Raw genomic sequence first — 24,903 nt, 5'->3', positions numbered from 1 at the left:
GGGGGGGCACCCAAGGGGACAGAGCTGGGACAGACACCTGGGGAGATGGTAAAAGCGCCCCAGGGCCCACCCCGAGGGGGGCGCACAGGCACCGGGGGGGGGGGGGGCACGACACTGGCCTGCATGGGAGGAGCCACCTCTCCGCCGCCAACGTCCAACGGACCCTTCACCCCCCGGGGTTGCCCGCGGCCGCCTGCTCTTTATAGCCTTGGCCCGGGAGCGCAGCGCGAGACCCACCCTATTGGCTGGCTGGAGAATGCTTCTATCTCCTGATTGGTCATTCTCGTCAAGGGGCGGGAGGAGCTGGGCTCCGAGTGAGCGGCCGCTGCCGGCACGCGCCTGGGCCTCGCTTGGACCTTCCGCGCGGGCGGCGGGACGCGCCCTGCCCCCCGCGAATGCGCCTGTGAGCCAACATGGCGGGCGGGCCACGCAAGGCACCGGGTGAAGGCTGGCACGGGGGGGGGGGGGTCCGTGCTCCAGCTCCAGCTCCAGCTCCATGCGTCTCTGGTGCATGGTAATTGCAGCCCCCTGACCCGTGCCAGGGCTGGCGTCAAGGGCTGCAATCCAGCAAGAGGCATCAACCCCTACCTGAATCCCCGCTGAGACCACTCAGCTGCGGACCATGGGGCTTGCCCTAAAGGGAAGGGAAAGCTGGGGGCCATGGCCTCTGAACACAAGTCTAGGCCTATGGCCACAGCGTGAAGGGCAGCTTTCATTTTCCACGCTGAAGCCAGGCAGAGTAATGTAAAAAGCTGGCACAGTTTAGCATTAGAAAATAGGGAACCCCTTTACAAATAGTCAACACTTATTTTTCAGTGTAATAGCCACTGCGATGTCCTAGGTATTTACAATTGACACTACTGTATGTTTAGAATGTTAAAATACTTGAGATTGATTTCATATGGATTTATATTACAGTATCACCTGTAGGCCTGCCTGCCAATATCATAGTTCCAGTATGCCACATGCTGTACAAACACACATTCCCTATACCAAATAGCTACCACTCTCAAATATGTAGCATGTATAAACTATGTTAATCTGTGTCAGCAAAAAGAACAAGAAATCCCTGTGGCACCTTAGAAACTAACAAGCTTATTTGGGCATAAGCTTTCATGGGATACAACCCACTTCATCAGATGCATGGAGTGGAAGATACAGTAGGAGGTGTGCATATACATAGTACATGAAAAGATAAGAGTAGCCTTACCAAGTCACTTGCAAACTGGCCACAACCAATTTAGGCCTTAAGACTGGGCATGGATGGGTCATTACAAAAACTAATTTTCCCCTACTGTTATTCACACCTTCTTGTCAACTCTTTGAAATGGGCCACCCTCATTACCACTGCAAAAGTGATTTTTCCTCCCTTCGTATTCCACTTCTCGTTGTTTTTACATATTTTAGAATATACCATTTTTATTTTGACTGTTTTATAAAATAATCTGTCTTTAAAACTGAAATTAGTGCTTCCATAACATCAGTGACATTGACAGGGCTGTGTAGTAAAACTCATCCTTTCCCCATAGTATAGGCATCAGCCACACAAGCTTCCTCACACTGCCATCAGTGTATCTCAGTCCCAAACACCGCTGCAAGTCAGATGGTCTCCATTAACCCATTAGCCAAGGCCTGAGTGAGGTGTTCTGATTGGGCTCTCTCACTTTGGTTATGATTCATGAAACAGCTTACAGATGGTAATATTTGACATCCTGGGGTTTGGGACATATCTGAAACTGTTTTTAAAACTTTTGTTCATAGAGAACACCGAATGGAAAATCCTCTGTACAAATGACAGGGATTTCTAACACGTAAAGATAATGTTATTAAAAATACTGAATTTATTTCAAGCTTCTTTTAAGAGGAATAGCATTTAGAAATGAGGAAAGCAACACCATGTGAGCAGTCCATGGACTAGGGTTTGGGAACAGTTAGCCTAGAGCAGGGATCGGCAACCTTTGGCACGCAGCAACTCCAGGCCAATGGGGGTGGCAGGAAGCGGCTGTCAGCACATCCCTTAGCCCACACAGCTTCCGGCAGCCCCCATTGGCCTGGAACAGCAACTGTGGCCAGTGGGAACTGTGACTGGCCAAACCTGCGGACGTGGCAAGTAAACAAAGTGGCCCGGCCAACATGGTAAGCGCCCTAGCAGGCCGCGTGCCAAAGGTTGCCGATCCCTGGCCTAGAGAAAAAAAGAGACTATTCCCTACCAAACTTCAGAACAGTGCAGCAGCAGCTTTGTAGTAAATTTCTTATTGAATAGACTTGTTAAACATCTTTGTGAAATTTCTGCTGAAATATGGGTGCATGTACACTAAAACCTCTTTATACTGACTATTGCTGATCAATTCAAAAATATAAACAGGATGAACATTTTTCTTTCTGAAATAAAACGTGTATTAGGGTAGACTGGGATACTCGTGTGACAGATTTTTGTTACCAATCTGCCTGGGGCTTTAGGTGATCAGGCTGAAGCCGCAGGATTTAAGGGAGGTGATGAAGGAGCAAATGCAAATATTTACAAACACATCACACAAATACATGATTATTAAGGCTAAGGCGTGTCAATGTCTAGAATGTATCATTTAGAGAATCGTGTGCTAATTATTAATGCAACAAATTGGGACAAACTCTCAGACAAATTTGTATTTGCACCTTAATTACTATCTTGATACACAGCTATTACATTGTCTGCTTACCAATGAATAGAAAACACAAGCATTTGCTTTATTTGGGTGGTGTTAGCTTTTCTTATGGCCGAATTAATTTTAGAACTACTGATCTAGTGAGAACTAAAATATTGCGTGTTGGGAGACCAAGGTGTCTGTCAAATACACATTGCAGAAGTCAACCCCAGAATCTCAGTCTTCATTAATAAATTTATTAGAATGGGAATTTTTTTTCTGAGTACGACCTTCAGGATCAGAACACTAGCCATTACTATTAACATATTTCTATATCTCTGTGTGGTGATAGTGCCTACAGAATATGTTTTCCCCCTACTATATGCAGTACAGAAAGCCAGATATGTACAGGAACCGGCACACATACTGTAGGGTCCTCAAAGACTACATTTTTTGCACTGTATGTAAAGCAATTAAAATTGAGATTACATTACTGTATACTATATATAGCAACATTATAGATATGAATTACAAAATATACCTTTCTTCAATTATATAGGCTTAAAGGTTAAAAACCTACATTGCTCTGGCAACATCAAGAATTGTCTCCTCTGTTTAGTAGGAAGAACAAAGAATCAGTGACTTGTCAAAGCAAGACACTGACCTACGAAGCCAAAAGAATAAGAAAAGTAGAATAGGAAAGGAGGATTTCAATCAGCTGACATGACTGTGTTAGGTCATGTCTGAGGTGCTAAACACTAAAAATTTAACAAGCATTTTACACAAAGCAGTGACTATGAAGACAAGACGTTATGATAGTAATTTGTATACGTTCTTATACTATAAATTACCAAAGTGCAAATTATGCTAAATTTAAAGCCACTGTACCTTTGGCCCTTCTTTTACATTACTCTTGAAGCAAGTGTGTCTCCAATAAAATTGTGCCTTACACATATATCCCTAATCTCACGTGAAAGACATCAAGCTAAAATAGGAAGGCATTTACTGGCATTAGGACCTCATACTGGTTTAATGTCATTAGTTGGGTTATAATGGAGAAAAAATATACCAATTGAGAAATATTGTAAGAGGAAGGAAAAAAGGCAAATACTGCATTTTCCAGTTAGTTACATTTTAAAACTGTATGTAGGTAAATTGGGATACCTTTATGGCCAGAGCTAAATGAAAATACAAAGTTTACAAGATTTTGGTGAATAAAAATTACCTCTGTGTCTATACAGGACCCTTTTGGATGAAAAGAAAAAGTGAGTGGTGGCTTATATACGAAATGTGATAAAGAAGTGATTATACCAGACACTGCACCACATTACCAGTTTAGTTCATCCAGCAGAATCAATGTTGTTCTAATTCTGGCTATTTCCCAAGCTCAGGATTGCCAACTCTGCCTCACTGTACAGTGGTGAACAAGCATCTATAAAGGACTGGACTGACACCTTCAAACCTATTTATGGCAAGTCAGAACCCTGGTTCTCTCCATAGTTTCAATCAATTTGATAAAAACCACAGTTCTCATTGCAGTGGTCTGTAGGAGAGCTAGCATTTTACATGTTTTATATTTACATTCAGAGACAGAAACACTTATAAATGTAAACTTTAGTTTAAATTGAAAAACTTATGTTCCTGTACTTTGTATGTCTGGTTAAAGAAGAAACGCCTACATTTTCCAATACAGACATTGTCATGATAAACTCCTCCATAAAAATGCCCAAATAAGTAACATCAGTTTCTGCTTATGGATCTCCAGATCAGTTCAGGTCTGTATGTTCTTGTTTTTCTTAACAGAAGAATTGACTTTAAAAAACATTTACGTTAACACATGCCATAGTTTTTTAAAACAATAAAATTAAACATTTCAAAACAAAGCAAAGGACAGCAAATGTAAATAGAATTGTTGGAACATTCATTCTGATTCTGTAATGAGCTGCCACATGTGGAGTCCCAGGGAAATCAGCAGGGCTGTGTCCACTCTGCGACTGGGAGCACATCTGCCAGTCCAGGTAGACAGATTCACACTAGCTCGGCTGGAGCTAGAATGCTAAAAATAAGTGTGGATGTTGCAGTTGTAGTAGAGACTCAGGCTAGCCATCCAAGCTCAGACGCAGGGCATTGGGTTAAGAGCCCAAGCTATTGCCGAAGCCACATGTTCATATGCTATTTTTAGCACACTGGCTCCAGCAGGTGTTTCTATCTGGGTTAGGAGGCTCACTTCCCAGTGTAGACATACCCTTGAACTCCAGTCAGATGCACTGGCTTCCCCGCGGTTGGAGCCAATGTTGTTACCATCATTTAAAGCCGTGTTAGTGTACATTCTTCATAGGAAAATAAATATTAATGTGCCAAAACCAATTAATTTTTTTCCTCTTACAACTAAACCTTGGTCATACTGAGATTCAGAGGGATCAAATTATGGTTTGGATATTCAGCTAGTTTATCACACACTGAAAGATTTCTTAGAGGCATAAGCATCCAGGTTATGAAATTTGGATTTGACTTCTGTCTGTGATAAAGAGATTAATGCACATGGATACAAGATGAAAGTTCCTTTAAAAAAAATCACAGCACTTCCTGATGAACAAAGTATGTTTAAATTTTTTGGCCCAACCCTTATTGTTACCGATTTTTCTCCTGATTTTTGCCACAAGACAGTATTTTCACCATTAGCACAAGAAGATATGCCAAGCAGCAATCAACCACACAACTTAATCCTTTAATAAAATACTATGGTATGTTTATTTTAATAAAAAACTTCATTGTATTTTGCAGATATTAGAGGCTCTATACACCAGAAATTAGAAAAGTCACAGAAAGTTGCAAATCTGGTTTCTACATCTAATTTGAGGTATTCAGCAAGAAACCTAGCTCTGCATCTGAAGAGTCTTTCCATAAACGCCCAGTTGGAGGTGGAGATTTCATTTAAAGGAGTCCTTTTACCCACTATACAGCTCTATATCTGATTGACAAGGGCAAGAAATTATGGTCTAGGTATACTTAATCCTGCTCAGTGCAGGGGTATGGCCTCTTGAGGGCCCTTCCAGGCCTACATTTCTCTGATTTTTCTAGGACCACAGAAGCCTCCTCATCCCAACTCCCTCTTCCAAACCACTGATCTACTCCTTCCTCACTGATGGTAAGCCAGATGCCTGAATTCATTCAGCTAGAACGAGGAGTGTTCCTTCTCTAGCCAGGGAAACACATCCAATTAATATTTTTATCTGATCTTCGAAAGTAATTAAACGCAGAGATCAGCAATACTTCCTTTAGTGGACAACAGCAGGGTCCTGCATTCTAACGTCTAAATATGGAGGGAGAAGCAAGAACAGTATGTGGACCAAAAACCTAAAGCTGAGGTTAAGGAGAAATTTGGCCTCTTGACCCTGAATTTGGCTTAGTATGTGGCAAGTAACAGAAGTGAAGGGAGTCTGGGAGAGTCAGCATTCATGGAAAATTATTTCTGTTGAAAAGATATCTATCTAATCTTATATCTGGAACACAGTTTTGTACAATAAATCATCTGCATTCCTTATGTACTACAAACTTTCTCTGGAAGGGGGACAAATTGCTGGGATTTATTTCTCAGATAATTGCTTTGAATTCAACATTACAAATCTTTTCTAATGAAGCAGAGCTGTAATGCTAATAGTCACTAGATTGTAAAAACTGCCTGGGATATTTTAATTGGTTATGTTTTCTTTTTCAAGTGGAAAATTGTTTTGTAAAATACCCAAGGAACAGTTTTGCAATTACAGAACTTGTAGAAAAATCTATATAGCAATGTATTCTAAAGTGCTTCTTTACTTCTCAGCTACTTATCAAAAATTAGACTGGTAGATCTTGTGTAGAAGCACAGAGATTCCTAACAGCTCAAGTACTGGTAGATGACTTCTGATGTAGAAGAACCCTTCACACATTTTGTTTAAACCAATGATATTTGCTTTGACAACTGTAGTGAAATGACGTAAGTACAATCCACCTTTTTTTAAAACATGGCCTTACTCTGCTTTATTTATGCAACATTATTACATCCTTTAAAAGAAGTAGTTTACTTCAATTCCAAATATAGGGATTAAATAATATACATAAAAAGCTGTAATTCAGTGAAGCTATTGCCTATTCACCCTGAAATAAAATAGTCTTATGATTGAACTGGTGCAAAATTCCTTCCAAACATCTTTGTTTTATTGGCAAAGTCATTTAAGGTCACTTTTGCTTCCAAGACCATCATCTTCCATGGTTTCCACTGAAGGAGTTTTGCTTTGTAATGGCTTGTGGTTCCACAGTGTTTTGTTAATGAACAGCCTACTATGAATATACTACTGTAGTCACTAAATTGAAGATTCTCTCATGAGAAGTCCAAAATTACAGCTCCCTCTTCCCCCCCTAAATTTCATCAAGACAAAATTCAAGTCCCACTTTAATCTTTATTTTGAACACCATTTTAAAATGGCAAAAAATGGCTGCTGTGCTTTTCGGGATGAAGAACTAACATGATGCCCGGTGTGCTTGTTAAATGGTATACAGGTACTGTACTGCAAACGTACCAAACATACAGCGTGGAAAGGCATCTACAGGCACAGCCATTTGGATCAGCTACTCCTATGTATATAGTGCAGCAGGATTGAATCTGCGTAGAGAGAACCACAATTTGGTGGCATATAGCAAATGAGTGCATGTGTTTGGGGCTGTTTTTTTGTTCTCAGAAGGCATGATGATAAAGCATCCCAAACGGCAAAAGACAAACATCTCCAATGTTATCATTCCATCAAGTAGTAGTTTTCAGTGAAAGCTGGCTATTATTGCTGAGATAGTAAAGCACTTCGATTGGCCTTCATCTTCTCCAGCCGTTTCACTAGATGACCATTGCTAACTTCAAGCTCTTCAGTTTTATCCAATGCTGAGCGAAGCTGAAAGGAAGAAGCAAAGGAAAAACCATCACCAGAGCTTTTGAAATGTTTTTCCTTTCCCAAAGAATGTGGCTTGGGTGTTTTACCAACACTAATTCTATTCTGATTTCCATATTGCTGCAACCTCATTACAAGAACAAGCAGAAGGTCCTGATGGATTTTCGACAAGTTCTGACAAATTAAGTAACTGCCTGCACCATTACTTTGAAAGCCACATAGTGCATTTTATTCATAAGACATTTTTCCAAACTAACATGCCTCAAATTCGGACCATCCAAGTGTGATGGTCTATACTATTATAGGTCACCTCTTTTACAAGACTATGATAACTTCCGTACAAAGTATGACTTGTGAGGTATCATTTGAAAAATAATAATCTGCTGAACATTATTATCCCATTGAAATATGTGTAGCAATACTATATGTAAAGTTATGAGATTCTACAGTATAAGTGCTACTGAAATATGTTGCAATTCTGGGTAACATCCACAAACCAGTTTTTCAGAGACAGAGAGACACTGACCCCAGGCAAGTGTTAAAAAACCATCAGATACTTATGTAGCCATTCTCCCACGGGGAGGGGGGAGGTGTGAATAAGCAATTTACATTGAATCACAGGAACATTTCAAACCTCACGTCCATAACAGACTGTGTCACCATAACTTAGCAAGGATATTTCTAGCACAAGAAATTAAGTTATAAAGGGGGAGGAAAATGCTTGACTTCACCTCTCCTTCTCCCATCTCTCTGATCAGGACATTAATGAATCTCAAAGAACTGAACTAAGGAGGGAGTGGTCCCAGGCTGCAAGGAGACCCAGCATGTGAAACTGACAACAGTGTACGGTGAGACAAAACCTTTGCTTTCAAGTTCAGTTAGCTTTTTACATGAGGTTTTAGCTTGCTTATTATTCTTTTATTTTCTTTTGTAACTAAATCTCAACTTTTATGCATTATCACTTGTAATCACTTAAATTCTATCTTTCTGTAATTAACAACTTTAGCTTATTGTTTTATCTTACCCAGTGTGTTTGGATTAAAGTGTGTGGGAAACTGTTTTGGGGATAAGCCCTTATCCTTTACCTTTGATGAAATTATGGACTTTCTATGAGCTTGCATTGTTCAGTAGTGTGCTGGATAGTACAAGATGCACATTTTTGGTGGAAAGTCTGGGACTAAGAATTTGTGGGTGTTGTCCTGTATTAATGAGTGACTGGTCAGAGTGCTCACGTATTTTGCTGGGAGTGAATTTGAACGCTGAAGGCTGTGTGAGCAGGCCAAGAGTGGATGTTCTGATAGCACAGCAGTGTAAAAGGCACCCCAGCCTAGAGTTAAGGGGACACTGCTGTTCAACTCTCAAATTCTGCCCTGGGGAATGTCACACAAGCTTAATAGCTTGAATTTCAGAGGTGCTGAGCAAACCTCACTCTCTCTCAAGTCAATGCGAACTCCAAGAGGAATAGTATGTGTTCAGCATCTCTGAAATTCAGGCCATTTACTTAAGTGTCTGAAGATTATTACATTTGCTTACTATATATTTATGGTAGCACCAACTTCCCAAACACTCATGAATGATAGTTTCTCCTCCAGTGATCTCACACTATAAGAACAGACAGGTAGAGAGTGCTTTCGCGAAAAGGAACAAGTCATTGAGTCATTATAGGCAGCATGGAGGAAATGGGTCTTTTAAGAAGGCCTTATGTCGAGAGAGTAGGGGCACTGTGCATGAGGTTGCACCATGCACAAAGGGGCCACAATGAAGGCGGAACAGAGGTTATCGTGTAAGAAAGTGACAAATGATCAGACAAGAGCTAGAGTATAGGCGGACTGGAGGGGTGGATAATATGAAGCTTGACAAAAGAAAAGTAGGAAGGGGCAGAATTATACAGAACTTTGAATGTGATGACAAGATATCTAAATTTGAGGTGATCATGTGTGGGGAGCCCATTGAGGGACCTGATCAAAACAACAAGCAAGGAAGACTAGTTCAGCAGCTGCAATGTCAATCAGTTTAAGTGCTTGACTTTAAGCACCAAACATGTAAAGTTACTTGTGTGGCTTATCCTCTAGGTCCTTTACTGTTGATTCTGTGTCACTGTGGTTAAATAATGAAATGCAACCTCTGATACCCCAATGCCAGTATTCCCAGCTTCCCACTAATTTCTCATTTACACATCCCAATAAGATCAAAGATTTGAAAGTACAAAAACAGAAGCTGTAATTGAGAACTGATTCTTAATTACATTAGTTAAAGGACATGTATGCCAACACTTGTAACTGTTTCTATAGTACAAACACCAATTATTCAAATCTTATGTATGCTGACTCAAATGGACATTTGGATTTGACACTTACAAATGATACTTTGTCATTGAAGTAGAACTGTACTGAAGGATACAGCCCTATGACATGAGAGCTCCAGTCTAGTCAGTAGCACCAAGTCTGATACAAGTCAGAGAGAGGTGCTAGGCATTAAGGATGACGTTACCTAAGAATCATTTACAGTAATCAGTTCAAGGGAAGTGTGCTATCGTGAATTGTCACAATTGCATTTGCATTAACCAGACCTAAGAGTGCTAAGATTCTGGCCAAATCCTTCAGCGCAACTAACAGGAACAATACAAAAGCAGCCATTTACCTTGCAGTAACCCAAGAAGGGTGGCAACTATCGTAAAAAAAAAAAGCTTTCAGAGATGTGTCTGCTAATCTTCTGTAGATTAAATTCACACTGAATTTACTCGTCTAGAATGTAACAATAAATTACCTCTCTTTGGAGTTTGCGTTTCTCAGCTTTCAGTTCATCTTCTATTTTTTCAGCATTTTCAGCAGCACATTTGTATCGAGCTACTTGACCCTCCAACCGTATTACCTAAGGATAAAAAGCAAGTGTACCATTAAGAACAGTGTACAGGTAAAATAACTTCGAATCCTGTCTTTCCTTTGGCAACTCAGAGAAGTGGGGAGTCTACACTGTGTTCTTATTAGAATAAAGGGCATGTTCTGAGAAAAAACTATGCCACAGAGGTGTCAGTTCCTGGTATTCTTCTCTAATATTCTACCAACAATATGGGGAAATGTTTCAATGTATTAAAAAAACCTAACGTACCTACATTGAAAGTTAAACAGGGCAAACTCCTCTATAACCAGTGACTAAGCAGGGCCATTCTTTCCTCTGAAGAATAACCATGTTGCTGACTTATGCAGGACAAAAGGCATAATGAGCAGTGACACCCGTTTGTCATACTCCACACCATTTGCCTCCAGCCAGTCAAGAACTGCAGGTATCTGGATATAACCACATCCTAAAATGTTCTTCTATTTTCAAAATGGCGTTAACACAGATCCTTGAAGTTGATTGTTGTTTTGAACTCTACATTTATAGAATAATATTTCCTATACGTAAAGGAAAGTATTTCCAGTCTGTGTGAACACAATGAGATAGCTCTGAATCCCTAACAATCCTTTCTTCAAAGCTTGTTACAGCAAACAAGACTAAAGGCTTGCCTCAGAGTTTGGCATACAGGCGTGAATAGCAAAGCACACCAAACTGTTGCACTGTATCTCCCCCATGTGGATGCTGCGAGTACTAACGGAAAGGTTCATAGTTTGCGTTAATGTAGTCCTTTTCAAACAGAACTACCTTTATTTCTGAGGGAATTCTGCACCACTGCACAATGCAGAATTTGCACACAGTTTTATTTTTTCCCTTAGAATTTGCACTGCAGAGCTGCTGGCCGCCTAGAGAGGCTGCTGGACCCCACAGATCCTCGCTCCCAAGCTCACAAATAGAGAACACTGCCAAGGGAAGGGGAAGCTGGAGGGCTCCCAGCAGCTGAAGTTCCCAGTATGCCCTGAAGGAAGGAGGCAGTTGAAGGAAACTCCATATGTGCCCAGGACTCAGCATCAGGCTGTTTTTCCCTCTGGATTCCTGGGCTCTGGAGGTGCAGGTGTCTGGTCCTACAGCTGGGTTCTGTGGGGAGGGGGTGTGGGTGTCTGGGCGAGGAGGCCCCATTCAGCCCCCTGTAACACCCCCCAATATCCTCTCCCAGTACGGACCTCTCCATCATCCCCAAATACCACCTCCAGCACTCTCCATCTGTACCCCCTCCAGCTCCACCTCCCACTCCCCCCCAGCAGTATCCTCTATTTGGAAACCTCTATATGGTACCCCTATGGGGGCAGAGTTAAAAAATGAGAATCAACTAAAAGACCATAGGAGCAGAATTTTCTCCCAAGATGTGCCCAGCTGGCATGTGTGACACACCCAGACTGAGATGCCCAACTGGGTTGTGGAAGGGATTTCTACCCCTGGGGGAATCTTTTGTTGTTGTCTGTATTGCAGACATGCTTGCTGACAGGCAGGCATTTTGAAACAGATTACCAAAATAATTGAATCTGGCATGATTATATTGCCATTGTGACAAATAAAATATACAGAATTTTAAAATCTGTGCAGATTTTTTTTTGGAGAGGGGGGGCCTGCAGAATTCCCCCAGGAGTATAGCTTAGTGAGAATTGGAACCTTCTAGTTTGCGCCCACAGTGTCCAGACAGGGGAATTACAGCAGTTGGGTGTGCATGGTTATTCACACCCGCATAGTCTGACCTACCTGGCACTAAAGACAGAGCCTTAGTTTATCATGGAACTATATTTCTTAGCTGATCACTCTCTCTCCATGTGCAAACTTACATTCTGCTCCAAAGTCGTTATCTCTTGTTCAGACTTTGCAAGTTTAAATTTGAGGTCACTGATCTGTCTGTTGGCATCTCCTAAAAAAATTACAAATCTGTTATCAGAAATGTAGGAACAATCTGGATAGGGCTCCAGTACATAAAATGCTGGAGCTTTAAAACATTGCATTGTTACTATGTGGGGCTGGCTGGTGGGCAGGTGGCTCATGCTCTGTGCTTTGGCATGAAATATTCTGTAAAGTTCCCCTATACATGCAAGCTGGTCCGCATACACACTCCAATCCCTGTGAGCAGGGAGCAATTCAGATCACATCATGTGACAATTCTAAGAGCAGAACTGGTAGTGTGAAGAGAGCCCCCGCCCAGCCCTACTTGATAATACAAAGGAGGTTCTGTGCAGCAGTCTTTAAAGTGGAAACTGAAACATTAAAGACACCCCACACCTGCACCTACTGTAGAATCTTATCTAACTGCTTGTTGCACTGAAAATTCTCTCAGCATAACAAGAATGAATTGAACAAGTGGATAGGCAAGATAGCCTGTAAGTGAGAGACACTCAGAATTCAAGAGTAAAGTGTAAACCGAAATTTGCACTGTTTTATCCATATACTGCACATAGCAGTTTACTCTTTAAATGGAAATTAAGTTTACTTTGTAGATCAATCATGTGCATATCTGTCCCATTCTCAAGAACTTCATTTTCAGACTGCAGATTCTCCATCTTGTCATTCTTCTGCTTCTCTTCCAGTTGTCCTTTTAGTATTTTGATCTGAAAGTCCCAAAATAATTCATTAATTTCAGTGTCTTTACAGAGAGCTGTCCAAATCAATCTACAGACTACCCCCCATGAAAGTTCAGTTGGCCAGAAGGAATGATCAGACTTAAATCATGTGTCACAATATATGTTGTCATAAAATTGTCTCCTACGTGTTCCTTTGCAGCACTGTTTAATATGGGAAGTTATTTGGGAAACAGAGTGTAGATTCTGGAGTAGAAATAGTATGTAACATTATGGGGACAGTGTTACTGGTAATGCAATTTGTACTCTGCATGCAAATTAATTTAAAGAAAGTCAGATTTTTTACAACATGAGTTAATGCAGATGAACAATCATAATCCCAAAGGTCTCAAGAGAATAACTCATAGGAATTTTTATGCTGCCAAAGAATTGACCATATATCAGGAAACAAGTCAGCTTTTAAAGGTCTGCATATATGCTCTATCTTGGAATTTTAAGATGTATAGTTTCACCATCAATAATTTGGCTATCATTTACCCAGCTATTATATTCCTATTGCATTTCTCCTCCTAAACTGTACATTGTGAAACAAAAAGATTGTCAGCAGCTGTCCAAGGAGATGGAGGGAATGTGAAGTAGGGCTTCCCCCACATTCACAGAAGGCTAAGATTATATTATGGAGGTCCCAGAAGTCACAGAATCGGTGACTTCTAATGACCTCTGTGACATTGGGGGCCCCACAGCTGACCAGCCGCTGCGGGCAGCGGGGCGTCCAGCAGCAGCCCAGTCTCTGTGGGTGGTGAGGGATCCTCCCGCAGCTTCTCAGGGTGGCAGGACCCCCTGAAATTGACCAGCTGCAACCTGTGAGCTGCCTAGCTGCCACCGTTGGCAGGGGTCCCCTCCACCCTGCAGCGGCTCAGCTGCTGCAAGCTGCCAGGGCCCCATAGTTCTCAGTCAACAGTGGCAGATGGACCCAGGAGCTGCTCAGTGGCCATGGGTCGGGGTCCCCTGCAACTTCCAGATGCCAGAGCTGCTCAGCGGCTGGGGGAGGTCCCCCCAGTTCCCCAGCCTCTGCCACTAGCAGATCCCCTTCCCCCCATAGCGGGACACCCCCCGCTCAGCTCCCAGCCCTGCAAGGTAGTGGGGGGACCCCCTTCCAGCCACTGGGATCCCTGCAGCTCCCAGCCAGGACAGGTCACTGCTTCTGTGATCTTTTTGTTTTTTGCCCATTACCTGTCCATGACTTTTACTAAAAATATCTGTGACAAAGTGATAGTCTTAATGATAAGCCTTATGCAAAGACAGGCCAGCATGCAGACTGTACTGTTTAAAGGGCTGTTTTCTCTGGAATGTTTTTGTTCTAAGTACTTTGCTTTAAGAAGGGTGTCTGGTCACTGTTTATCACCATCACTGCTTCCCGAGAGAACAGAATTGCCTGGAAAGATAATCATGGTTCACTTTGGGGACTGCCGTGCAAAGCCTAGTCTGAGTAGGAGAAAAGCATGATTCCACTCCAAGAAAGGTGGCTGTGTGAGGCCAGAGACCTGAATGGGGCACCCTCGAAGAGACCAGGAGGGGTCTACAATGCAGTTAGCCCTGTAACAAATGCAACTAGCCCATTTTGGGAGGAAAAAATCCCCCGTTTGAAGTCCTGATGACGTTTTTTATGAAGATTGTAATAGAGTGTCTCCTTTCCCGTCTATGACTGTTTTTGGCAGAAATCTGCCTTATACCCATCCCCATAAATGTACCTCCAGTGTGCAAAGCTGAACCCAGCTCCTGTGGAATAAAAACAGTGAACACAGGACGGGAAGCAATAGCAGCAGCATTTCCAGCAGCAGCTGCTGTGCTTTGTTGGGCATTATTGCCTATGCTGTTTATGTTATAGGAGTATTTTGTTCTCTTGTAAATGTCCTCCTCACCATGTTGCTTTACCAGGCATCCAGCAATACTGAACTATGTTAATTACCTGTTCTAGCAAGGATTCTCGTTCACCAATGAGTTTTTTCAGTCTGTCTGAAAGAGAAAAGAGAGCTCAGTGCTGATTTACACTTTTCAGGGTATATACTGTATTTAATCAAAGAAAGAATTGTGAAGGTTAGTGAAACTAATGATGAAGGTAGTTATGCACGTACCACAGGAAATGAGGTCACAGACAGGACTGGGAAGGGGTTTCAGCCAAAGGAAGTTATGTCATTCTCACTGGGCATGCTTGTCACTTCAGTAGCAGCACCCAGCTGCATGCAAACAGGCTAATCTTCTACTTTAGGTTAGCATGCAAGAACTCTAGGGTCAAACACAACTGCAACACAAAAAATCTCACAAATCTTTAAAATGTAATATTATCAAGAGATTATATACACCTGCAATCACTGCTAATCATGTTAACATTTTAAAATCTTTACTAAAATCTTTGTAACTAAGTAGCTTGGCTACATTTTCTTTTGTTATCACTAGTAAAACATTTGCCTGTGTGATTTAAAAAAAAAAAAAAAAAGAAATAAAGTCTCGTGAAGTGGTTCCCTCCATTTTAGTCCTTCAGGTCGAATATAAATAGGAGATTGTTGGCTTAGACAACTTGCTGTGTTAGACCTGAATTTTGAAGCAACAGGGATCTGTATACAAATACAAGAGAACACACTATTTTGCAGAATTAAAAAGAATTTTGAGAAAAGAAAAGTGAAGTGAGTAAACAAACACTAGTCTCTTCCCTTTGAGGCAAAGGGAAACATTTCAGCAGGTGCCATATGTTTTATGCAACAAGTGATTTTATGAACCATGGAGCTACATTACCATCAAGTTTATTTTACCTTTATACTGAACAAAATACATTGAAAAATGTATTCCTTTAGAGCAGCTGAATTTGACAAACAGAATTTTCCTTTGTACAAGCTGCTCAGTGTTTTGTTTTATACTTATTCTGTAGAGCATGTATATTACTTTGCCCTCCCTACAGACAGAGACAGAGTGGACAGACGTTGGTCCAATAAAATATATTACCTCTCCCACCTTGTCTCGCTAGTATCCTGAGACCAACGCAGCTACACCACCACAGCACTCCTTACAGATAGGCAGTCAGCTATATAGAGCCCAACCTATAAGTGCTGAATACTCAATTACCACATCAGGATCTGGCCTACTAAGTTAACTGCCAACATTAGAAGTTCATTCAGGAAAAAGAGTTCTTGCATTTCTTAGAGTTTGCAATTGACAACTCACAATCAGTTATAGATTTTACTGAATATATTCCTAAAGATATAATTTGTGTAAAGAGACCTACACTGTATGTTTTGAAATTTTTAAAATATGAAAACAGACAGGCTTTTTAGATCTTATATATGCAAAAGGTCCTCACTACATTATTACCCTTTTTCTTTGTTGACACTTAACACAGGAAATAACTGTGGTATCGCTGACAGCAGTGTGCGGTAAACGAGAAAATGTTGAATTTTTAAATGGAAGCCTCTATATAAGGCAAAACGGTAACTTGGGATAATGCAGTAATTCGTCACTGTGGTGTGCATATAATCACAAAGAGGTCATTTTAAGATGATGAAATTGCACCTTTTTATCCGCAGTGTCTTATACAACAAACACACATATCATAAGTAACATGACAGTTCAGCAACACTGTACGTCTACTGTATGGACAGGACACAGGGAATTTCAAGAACACCCATCATTGTGGTGGTCAGGCATTGATGTGAAACCACATTTTGTATACGTTCTTGGGAAAGCAAAACTTTCCTGATACAAAACTGAAAGTTGGGGTGGAGAGGAAGGGAGGGACGGCCGACTACCCACATATGACACGTTGTGGTAAGTCCTGCAAAATAAATAACTTGGTTTGAAACACATATGCATGTGCAGATACAGTGGCCGAAAAGCAAAGGGAAGTGGAGAGCAGAATACTCTGCTTAAAGAAGGAAAATAGAGGAAAAATGGAAATAAAGCCAAAGAATAGAAGAACAAGGAATAGTATTTCAAGGCTGGAGACAGGGTTGGAAGCCAAACATCAGAAGACGACCCAGAAAGCAAACTGCTAAAGAATGAGGTTTAATTTAGGGCAGAATGTCCCATTTTAAAGTTAGTGACACCTGCTAAATGGTCCATTTAATTCTGGAAGCTAAATTAACCATGCACAAATATATACATATAATTATTACACAACTACCACAGTATTTACAGTATGGTAACATATACCTTTTGTGTTTGAAATATATCTGCAGTGCCCAGAATAGAAGCAATTGTCAGTTATTTTTAGAGTTGCCCTTTGCATTTTGGGAGGCATTTGCAAAGGAGTTTCTCTCATCACTCCCCACAACATAATGGACTCCTGACTACTTCAATCACATGAATCTCGTGCAGGTGTGAGGATTTGAGGGAGGGCAAGTGAAATGGTTCTTCTAGGTCCAAACAAAATTCTGTGTGGGGGGGGGGGAGGTGTATAAAAAGAGTTCTTTAGGTTCTCCCCTTCCACCCCTCCTCACACGCATAAAAAAGGAGCTTTTACTGGGGTCTGTGAAGAAAAATCCACAAACCCACTATATTTTTATTTTGAAATTTTGGCGTTTTCTAACAAGCCGAATGTCTGAGGGGCACTAGGATTATAACTCCAGTCTACTGAAGTCCACAGTGCCTTTTATGTGTGGTAGCTAGTTTCCTACTTTACAGGTAAAGCGTATCCCATTTTGCTGATGGTGAAAACTAAAACAGAGTTTGTGACTTGACAAAGGCTATACAGGGAGTGCCAGAGCTGAGATATGGATACAGGAGACCTTTGTTTTCCATCCCACATTTAACCTATGCTTTGTCTCATGCTATTCAACGATCCTAGTTGTGGCCAGAAGTCGCTATGGCTGCCCAGCAGTGTAGCTAGTCAGTTGCAAGAAGCCAAGTGGGAGAACTTGCAGGAGTCCTAGTGCCATCAGTAGCAGCATGGGCAGTACTGCTCCCACAGACCTGTCAACTGATTTGGGATTGGGACCATACCCAAACCATGGGTTACATGGACACAAAAGGCCAGCGTGGCAGCTGAAAGGTGGTGGTGGTGGTGGTAGACTGCAAGTAAACCATGAATCTTTAGCCTTGAAAATTAGTCTCTGAAATTTTCCTAGTTTTAGACAGACGAGTACTAGGAATTTTTTTTTTTTTTAAAATATGAAAGCTGAGAATAGCACTGCCATTGCTAGATACCCAGATAAACTGGAGTCATTGGCCACTGGCTTTGGAGGGCCCCACATGCAAAAGAAACTACAGACATGACATGAATTTCATTAGAGTCAATGAGTTTCCTCCACAAATTTGTGCTTTTGTTGACTGAAGGATGATTCAAGTCCACTATAATTAAACCATCCGATTACTTTCTCCATCTGTGACAGCTGCCATCATATGAGATTGACCAGGGGACCTCCACAGCCAAAAGCAGTTGTAGCTATAAGCGTGAGCTGTTATGTACTATGGAAGTATCACACCAAAGAATCTGATTTTCAGTTGCATGCTTTCTAATCTTTGGCATTATTACATGGGAAGTCATGTTTCCTATACACCAGTACACATTTTGCTGAGTGCCATCTGTGTAATCTTGGAGGACTGGTAAGTAACCATTTTTCCATATTATCTATGGTTCTTTTCAAGATGATTTGCCTGCATGGAACCACACTCATGCAATGCACATAACCCAAAGCATACATACAAAAATGAGTGGAGATTCACATCAGAAAATGACCTAAGAACTCAGAGGCCTTCTCTACACTGGGTATTTGCCCTGATTTCAGCAATTGGTGGCCAGTCACGGAGGTAGCTGCACCAGTAAAACTCTGCTACATTGATGGCTGGGCACTGAATGCTGAAATCATGGCAAATACCCAGTGTAGACAGAGCCTAAGTTTGGAAAAACAGAAGACAACAATATGACTGATCATTAAATGAGTCATCATTGTATCTGTTTCCCTGGCCCTGTACAAATGTTGTAAAAAATTCTTACAGGTGTGCACATGCAGAAAAACCAGTACTAACTTCCCCATAATTATCTCAGAAATATTTAAATTACATTTCTCCTTATGAACAAGTTGTCGCCAGACATACCAAGTGCTGGTATATGCTTCAGTGGATTAGGCATCATTCTAACACATATCTAATTATGACTTCCTAATTATTGACACAGTCTAATTAGCACATTTATTTATATTCCCTTTGAGATTCAAGCAATGAAAAAATCTTCATACTAGTTAACTGTGCTATACAGTAAGAGGTGCTTTGAAGACCTGTAGCAGTTCATCAGATTAATATTATAATGATTATATTCCAGTATTAACATTTATTGTCCTCAACTTAAGGATTGCGCATTTTCACAGAAACTGCACCAAAGCTGCCATCACAGTGTCAGAAAGGAAGCCATGTAAAAGGCACTGTAGGTTTAAAATTACTGACTCATGCAATATCATGTTAAATTCCTGGGATGTGGAGGTCAAGGTTTCTTAGCAGAATTATATCACATTAATTCTACTATCTATAATGAGCATGGAGGAAAAATTGTCAATAAGAAAGAAGTTAGACATTTAGGGAAATTATAATACATAAAGTGTTTGAGAGGCCACTGTGCAATGCCTTTTTACAAAAAAAGCTTTTAGAATCTCTCATCAGTTTAGATTGAATTTTATGCAGGTTTGCAAGTAGTGCTTTGGACAGGTATTTTAAAGTGTAAAATAAGTTTATTTCAATTATATACAGCTCAGTACATTTGTGATATACATCTTGAATCTTTTCAATCTATTTGCACTCTACTAATTTTGTAACAGCAATACAAGCAATATCTTGCTATAGACCACCCAAAACCTTGAATTTGCATCCATTTCATTGCTTAAAACAAGTTTAAAAGAATGTTTTCTCTTGCAAAAAACACATTTCTTCCCAGCTGGTTTAAAACTTGCAAATAAAAGACATACATCTCTACTGTTTATATTCAGGCTATCACAAGCAATCTAGCTGTTGAAAGAGATATTCAAAAAGGCAGGTTTGGCTATAAGGGCACTAGTACATAAAGAGCAATACCAATTATCTGATTAAGACATTCAAAAAGATTAAGACATTCAAAATTGACTTCATCCTGGCAAGGAGGAAGGAAAAAAGTATATATTGAGATAAGAAAACATTCTTTCATAACCATATTTTCGCAAAAAAGACAATGCAATAAGGAAATGCAATTTAAACAAACTTTCCTCTAAGAATAATAGATATTTTATCATACTATTAACTGCAATAAAATGTACTTGACAGAAAATCTACACACTGTGTGTGTACCAAAAGAATCCTAAAAAAAAATTAAAAAAGCACGTGAGACATGATGTAGAAGGCTTATTCTGGTGCAAAGTGCCTAGATTAAGTAAACATGGATACACTTATTCCTTTTAGAAGACTAACAAGTTTTACTTTCTTAAAACTCTATACTGTTCTTTCAAAGTGTGCAGACTAAGCAGATTCACAGTGACCTAACTAATATTTTGGCATTTCATGTGTTTATCTTATATACCATGCTTTGGAATGTGTTCATACTAAAATCACATAAAAAGTGGGTTTTGGTTCCGGAATCTTTAGGTATTCACAAAGAAGTTTGGATATTATTACAGTGCTGTAATACTTGAGAGTTGCTTTATGATAGTGACCATGAAGCGATAATGTACCTAACAGAGACCTATGGCAGGTATTTAAGTACATTTAAAACATCTAATTTGCAAAAACTAGTCTAGAAAATAAGAGCAGTATTTAAGGTCTCTTGGTAGGAGATATCTGCCTTCAAAGCATTTTAACTAGACGTGAACCTGAACAGTACATTTGTGCTGCTTGTTCTTTTGGTGATAAAATATGAAACCTGAGAGATTAAAAACAAATCTACATGTTTAATCTCTGGTGAACATATATCTCAGTAAATAACTTGGATGGATGTCCATATATATAGATTGACATTGTACTATGAGACTTGCATACAGAGAAACTTAAAGAGTATTTCTAAAGTCTGATTTATTGTGCAAAATGCATTTTTGTACTGAAACCGATAGAATGGTATGTAACTTATTTGGGTCCTAGATTTTGAACTCATGATATCATACAATCTTCTTTAGATCTACCCTTGCCCCTTCTACTAGCTTGCATATCCTCTTTGCTTTCATCCCTAGTGTTGCCTACATTTCCTAACTCCTGTTCTGATGAATATCCATCAGCTATTTTTTCCATGACATTGCTGTCTAACACTTTGTCATTTTCAGTTTCATCCTCCACCAGATCACATGCTTTTTCTGGAGCTGCAGACTGAGATGCATCAGTTTGCAAATGAGCAGCTTCTTCAGCTCTCTTTTCTTTTTCCTGCTGGATACTAGCCCTGCCGTTAGTAAGCATGCCCTCATTCTCTACACTCTGCGTTCTGCTTTCATGAGTTTCCTCCTTTTCACTTTCTTCTGTTTTGGCAGTTTCTGTGACTATTTCCTTTTCCCTAACTTCTTCCAACGTTTGTGTATTAACTTTCTCAGCATCATGCTTTCCAGGAGTTTTTAATATCTGCCCTAATTCATCATCAAAATCAATGTTTTTACTATCATCTTCCACTATTTCCTCCTCTTGACCCTCCACCTCAACTTGTTCATTAGGCTTCTCATCCAGCTCTGCTTTCTGTATCTTGAGGTTATCAGCATCTTCCTCAACATGTGGATCAACTTCCAGTTTCTTAACTTCTTGAAATTCATGTTGCTCTTCTATTTCTTTATTTTCATCTTCCTCATTCCCATTTCCCATCTGTTTTGTATCCCTTTCTTTTCTGCTAAGTTGACATGCATCATCTAACACAGTGTTCTGAACTTCCGTTTCCTTTGTGTTGCCTTCAAGGGATTCACTAAGTTGCTGTGATAGTTCAGTGATTTTCTGCAATGAACTATCATCAGAAACGAATCTATCATGCTGCTGGTCTGGAAGATCCAGCTTCTCGCTACTTTCCACTGGTGCCTCTTTATCATCAACTTTCTCTTCAATAATTACACTGACATCTTGAGTCAATTCCTGTCTAGATTCATCTTCCTCTTGTTTAACTACTTTCTGCATTTCATTTTCTACAGTCTTATCTTTTTCTTGTATTGGATTATTCTTTATTTTTTCTCTGTACTTAATTGTTTGGGTTTCTACCTGTGTTCTCTCATCTTCCATCAACTCACTTCTACTTTCCTTTCCTTTCCTAGATTCATCCCACATTTCTGTGTTTGACTCCTCAATTTCATGATCGCTGGGACTAGGAACTAAAATAGTTTCTTGGGATTGACTCTCTTTCATGACATCTTGGTCCTGCCCTGTCTGATGAGATACATCCTCTTTTATCTCTGCTAATTCATCTCGGGATGCCACAGGTTCCTCCTCTTCCACTTTTTTGTTTTCAGAATCTGGTTGTATGTCCAAAATGCCTGTCAATTCTTCCATCTTTCCTATGTCTTTTGTTTGTCCCCTCCCAATAATATCCTTCTCATTCTCTGCCTCATCTTGCATATTCCCTTCCTCTTCCGCTAATATCAGATCGCTCTTTGAAAAAGTGGACACAGTATGTGTTTCATCTGGTTTTTGTTCCTTTACAATTGTATTTGGTGTGACCTCACTTTCACATGCTGCTTCTCTCTCCCCTTCCACAGAATCTACTTCTTTCCTTCCCTGACTTGGAACTGTATTTCCAACCTTATTTTCTTCTTTGGCTGTATCACTCTCATTTTTACCACTCCCTACTTTACTAATTGTTCTGTCTATGCACCCTTCATCTTCATCAAGCTGTTTCTCCAAGCTATTCATAACCTTATTTTCAGTGCTTTCTTCTGCTTGACAGAGACTTTCAGTGTGAACCTCCACATGTGATTCTTCAATACCTATACCTGCTCTTGCACCTTCTGGTGATCCCGACTGATTAGAAGCTGACGCATGGCTGCTAACCACAAAATCAAGAGCTTCCTGAAATATTTCAATTCTGCCTTCTCTCTGGCAAATTGTAAAATCTTCCTGTTTTACTTTCTGCTCTTGCGCAACTCTTTCAGAGTCATGCTCTGTGTCTGAGTCAGTAGGTATTCTCTGAGGAGTCTCAGTGCCCTGACTATGCAGTGTACCTGTTTCCCCATTCTCATTAGTCAAGTGATTTAAATCACTACTACGTTCCGATTCCTTACTACCAGACTGTTGGGCTTCTACGCTATCATCTCCTGATTCTGTTTCCTTTCTCAACTCAATTACATCACTATTTTCAGTGGAAGAAACATTTCCTGAAACATGTTCTGTGTGGCTTTGAATTTGTTCCTCACGTCCACTACTTAACATCACTGTTGATGTGACATCATTGTCTTCCAGGGTTTTCTCTGCCTCTGTATTTTCATCAGCATGCAATGTCTTTATTTCCGTACACTCCTTTACAATTTCCCGCTCCTCAGACTCCTCTTTGTGTTCCTCATGCTCAGTATTCTGCAAGATTTCTCTTTTCCCCACATCCTCCAAAATCTCATCTTTCATCTCCACTTCATTCGCTCTGCCTAAAAGACCATTGAGAAAGTTGAAGGGACTACACCAAGGGGTGACCACTTAAATTTGTTAAACATGTAACACCTACCTCCCCACTTAAAACCCAAAAGAGAGAATGAATTAAAAGAATCGGTTAATAAAAGATCAGCTTTTGCCAATTACGTGAGGCAAAGCAGCAATTGAATTAGTAAATTCTCTGATCAGTGAACCCCCCGCTTTCCCAAAAGCAAGAGTTGTATCTGATTCTGGCACAGATAAGTTAAAGATTTCTCTAGCTGAAGCTGTATGAAGTACAGCTTTCGTAAATGAGAAACATTTTTCAAGCAGTGCAGTTTATTAATAGTAATGTAACAAAACTTGCAGATATAAGATTATGAGACAAAGATAGAAGGGTTTTTTTTTTACTGCTGACAAGTACAAGCTATCTGATCCACAAGTATTCACCATATTTTTAACCCTCACATTGCTCTATACTGTATTATTGCCAAGCTGTGTTTGTTTGTTGGCATTACAACCAAGTAACTTACCTAATACTCAGCAATATTTTATAGCTATTGACTCAAAAAAACAGGCATTATTTTATAAATAAGTGGGTATAATGAGTGTTGTGGAAGATGGGATCTGACTGGCACACAAATGTTTTGAATGCACAGATATCAGACATAACCCACAAGGTTGAAGCTCAGTTAATTAGCCCTTCTTCCAGCCACTACATCCACCCAAAAGGGACACTATTTCTTTCAAGTATTTTTTAAAAATGTAACTTCTCTTTCAATCTGCAGCACTTTAGGAGCAAAAAAGCAGGTGTTAACCCAGCACTCAATGTCAGGTATTCACTTTTGTTCCTATGACGTACCTATTTTCATAGAATCAGAATATGTTAAAACAGACTAACGTTTTAGATACAACTTTTAAATGTTCTCAGACCCTGTTTTTGTTTTTTCAAATTGTTTTCACCCAATGAAATGAGAAAAAGCTGCCAACAGCTAAAACTGAGAAAACTCTCACTTCTAGTTAAATGGTTGGCTGCCTGTTGAGATTTGCTAGTATTTCCATTTAGAAATAAAAATCCAGTATTTCCTCCTCTTCCATGAGCTAATGAGACAGTGGGAAGTTCAACAGCTAATGAGTTCAGATTCTGACTATACAATATAATTGCATCAAGTCAGAATTTTTGCCAACCAGATTCCTCCTTGTCTGAGGACACACATACATAATGCATACTTCCTGTACACATTGCTGAGCATATAATTGTTACAAAATTTCCAGCAATATAAATTGCTCTATACTTAGCAGTACTAGATATTAAGAATTTAGAACTACTATGTGAAAATGTCTTACAACAGCACACTGAACTATTGTTCAGCAGACATTTATGTTCTCAAATAATATATT

General features: G+C 40.1%; 2 protein-coding genes across 8 annotated transcripts in view; both read right to left on the bottom strand.

Annotated features, from left to right (window-relative positions):
* RBM44 (RNA binding motif protein 44) overlaps positions 1 to 313 on the bottom strand; it is a 39,475-nt gene extending 39,162 nt beyond the window's left edge. The window contains exon 1 of the mRNA XM_050916119.1: positions 238 to 313. The gene's annotated coding sequence lies outside the window, so the exon portion shown is untranslated. The remainder of the gene's footprint in view (positions 1 to 237) is intronic.
* A 5,018-nt stretch (positions 314 to 5,331) lies between these two features.
* The window catches only part of LRRFIP1 (LRR binding FLII interacting protein 1), a 211,037-nt gene continuing 191,465 nt past the window's right edge, over positions 5,332 to 24,903 (bottom strand). For 5 of the 7 annotated variants that reach the window (XM_050916110.1, XM_050916112.1, XM_050916113.1 and 2 more), the window contains one exon: positions 19,669 to 23,519. In XM_050916110.1, the coding sequence (XP_050772067.1) occupies positions 21,070 to 23,519 (2,450 nt within the window). In that variant the 3' untranslated portion in view covers positions 19,669 to 21,069. Of the gene's footprint in view, positions 7,547 to 10,309; positions 10,415 to 12,234; positions 12,315 to 12,887; positions 13,006 to 14,944; positions 14,992 to 19,668; positions 23,520 to 24,903 lie in introns of those variants that run through there. The other 2 variants (XM_050916117.1, XM_050916115.1) reach the window with 1 other exon arrangement.

This window comes from Gopherus flavomarginatus, chromosome 10 (genome assembly GCF_025201925.1).
Source record: "Gopherus flavomarginatus isolate rGopFla2 chromosome 10, rGopFla2.mat.asm, whole genome shotgun sequence".
NCBI classification, from domain to species: domain Eukaryota; kingdom Metazoa; phylum Chordata; order Testudines; family Testudinidae; genus Gopherus; species Gopherus flavomarginatus.
This window is presented reverse-complemented; position numbering and strand designations above follow the sequence as displayed.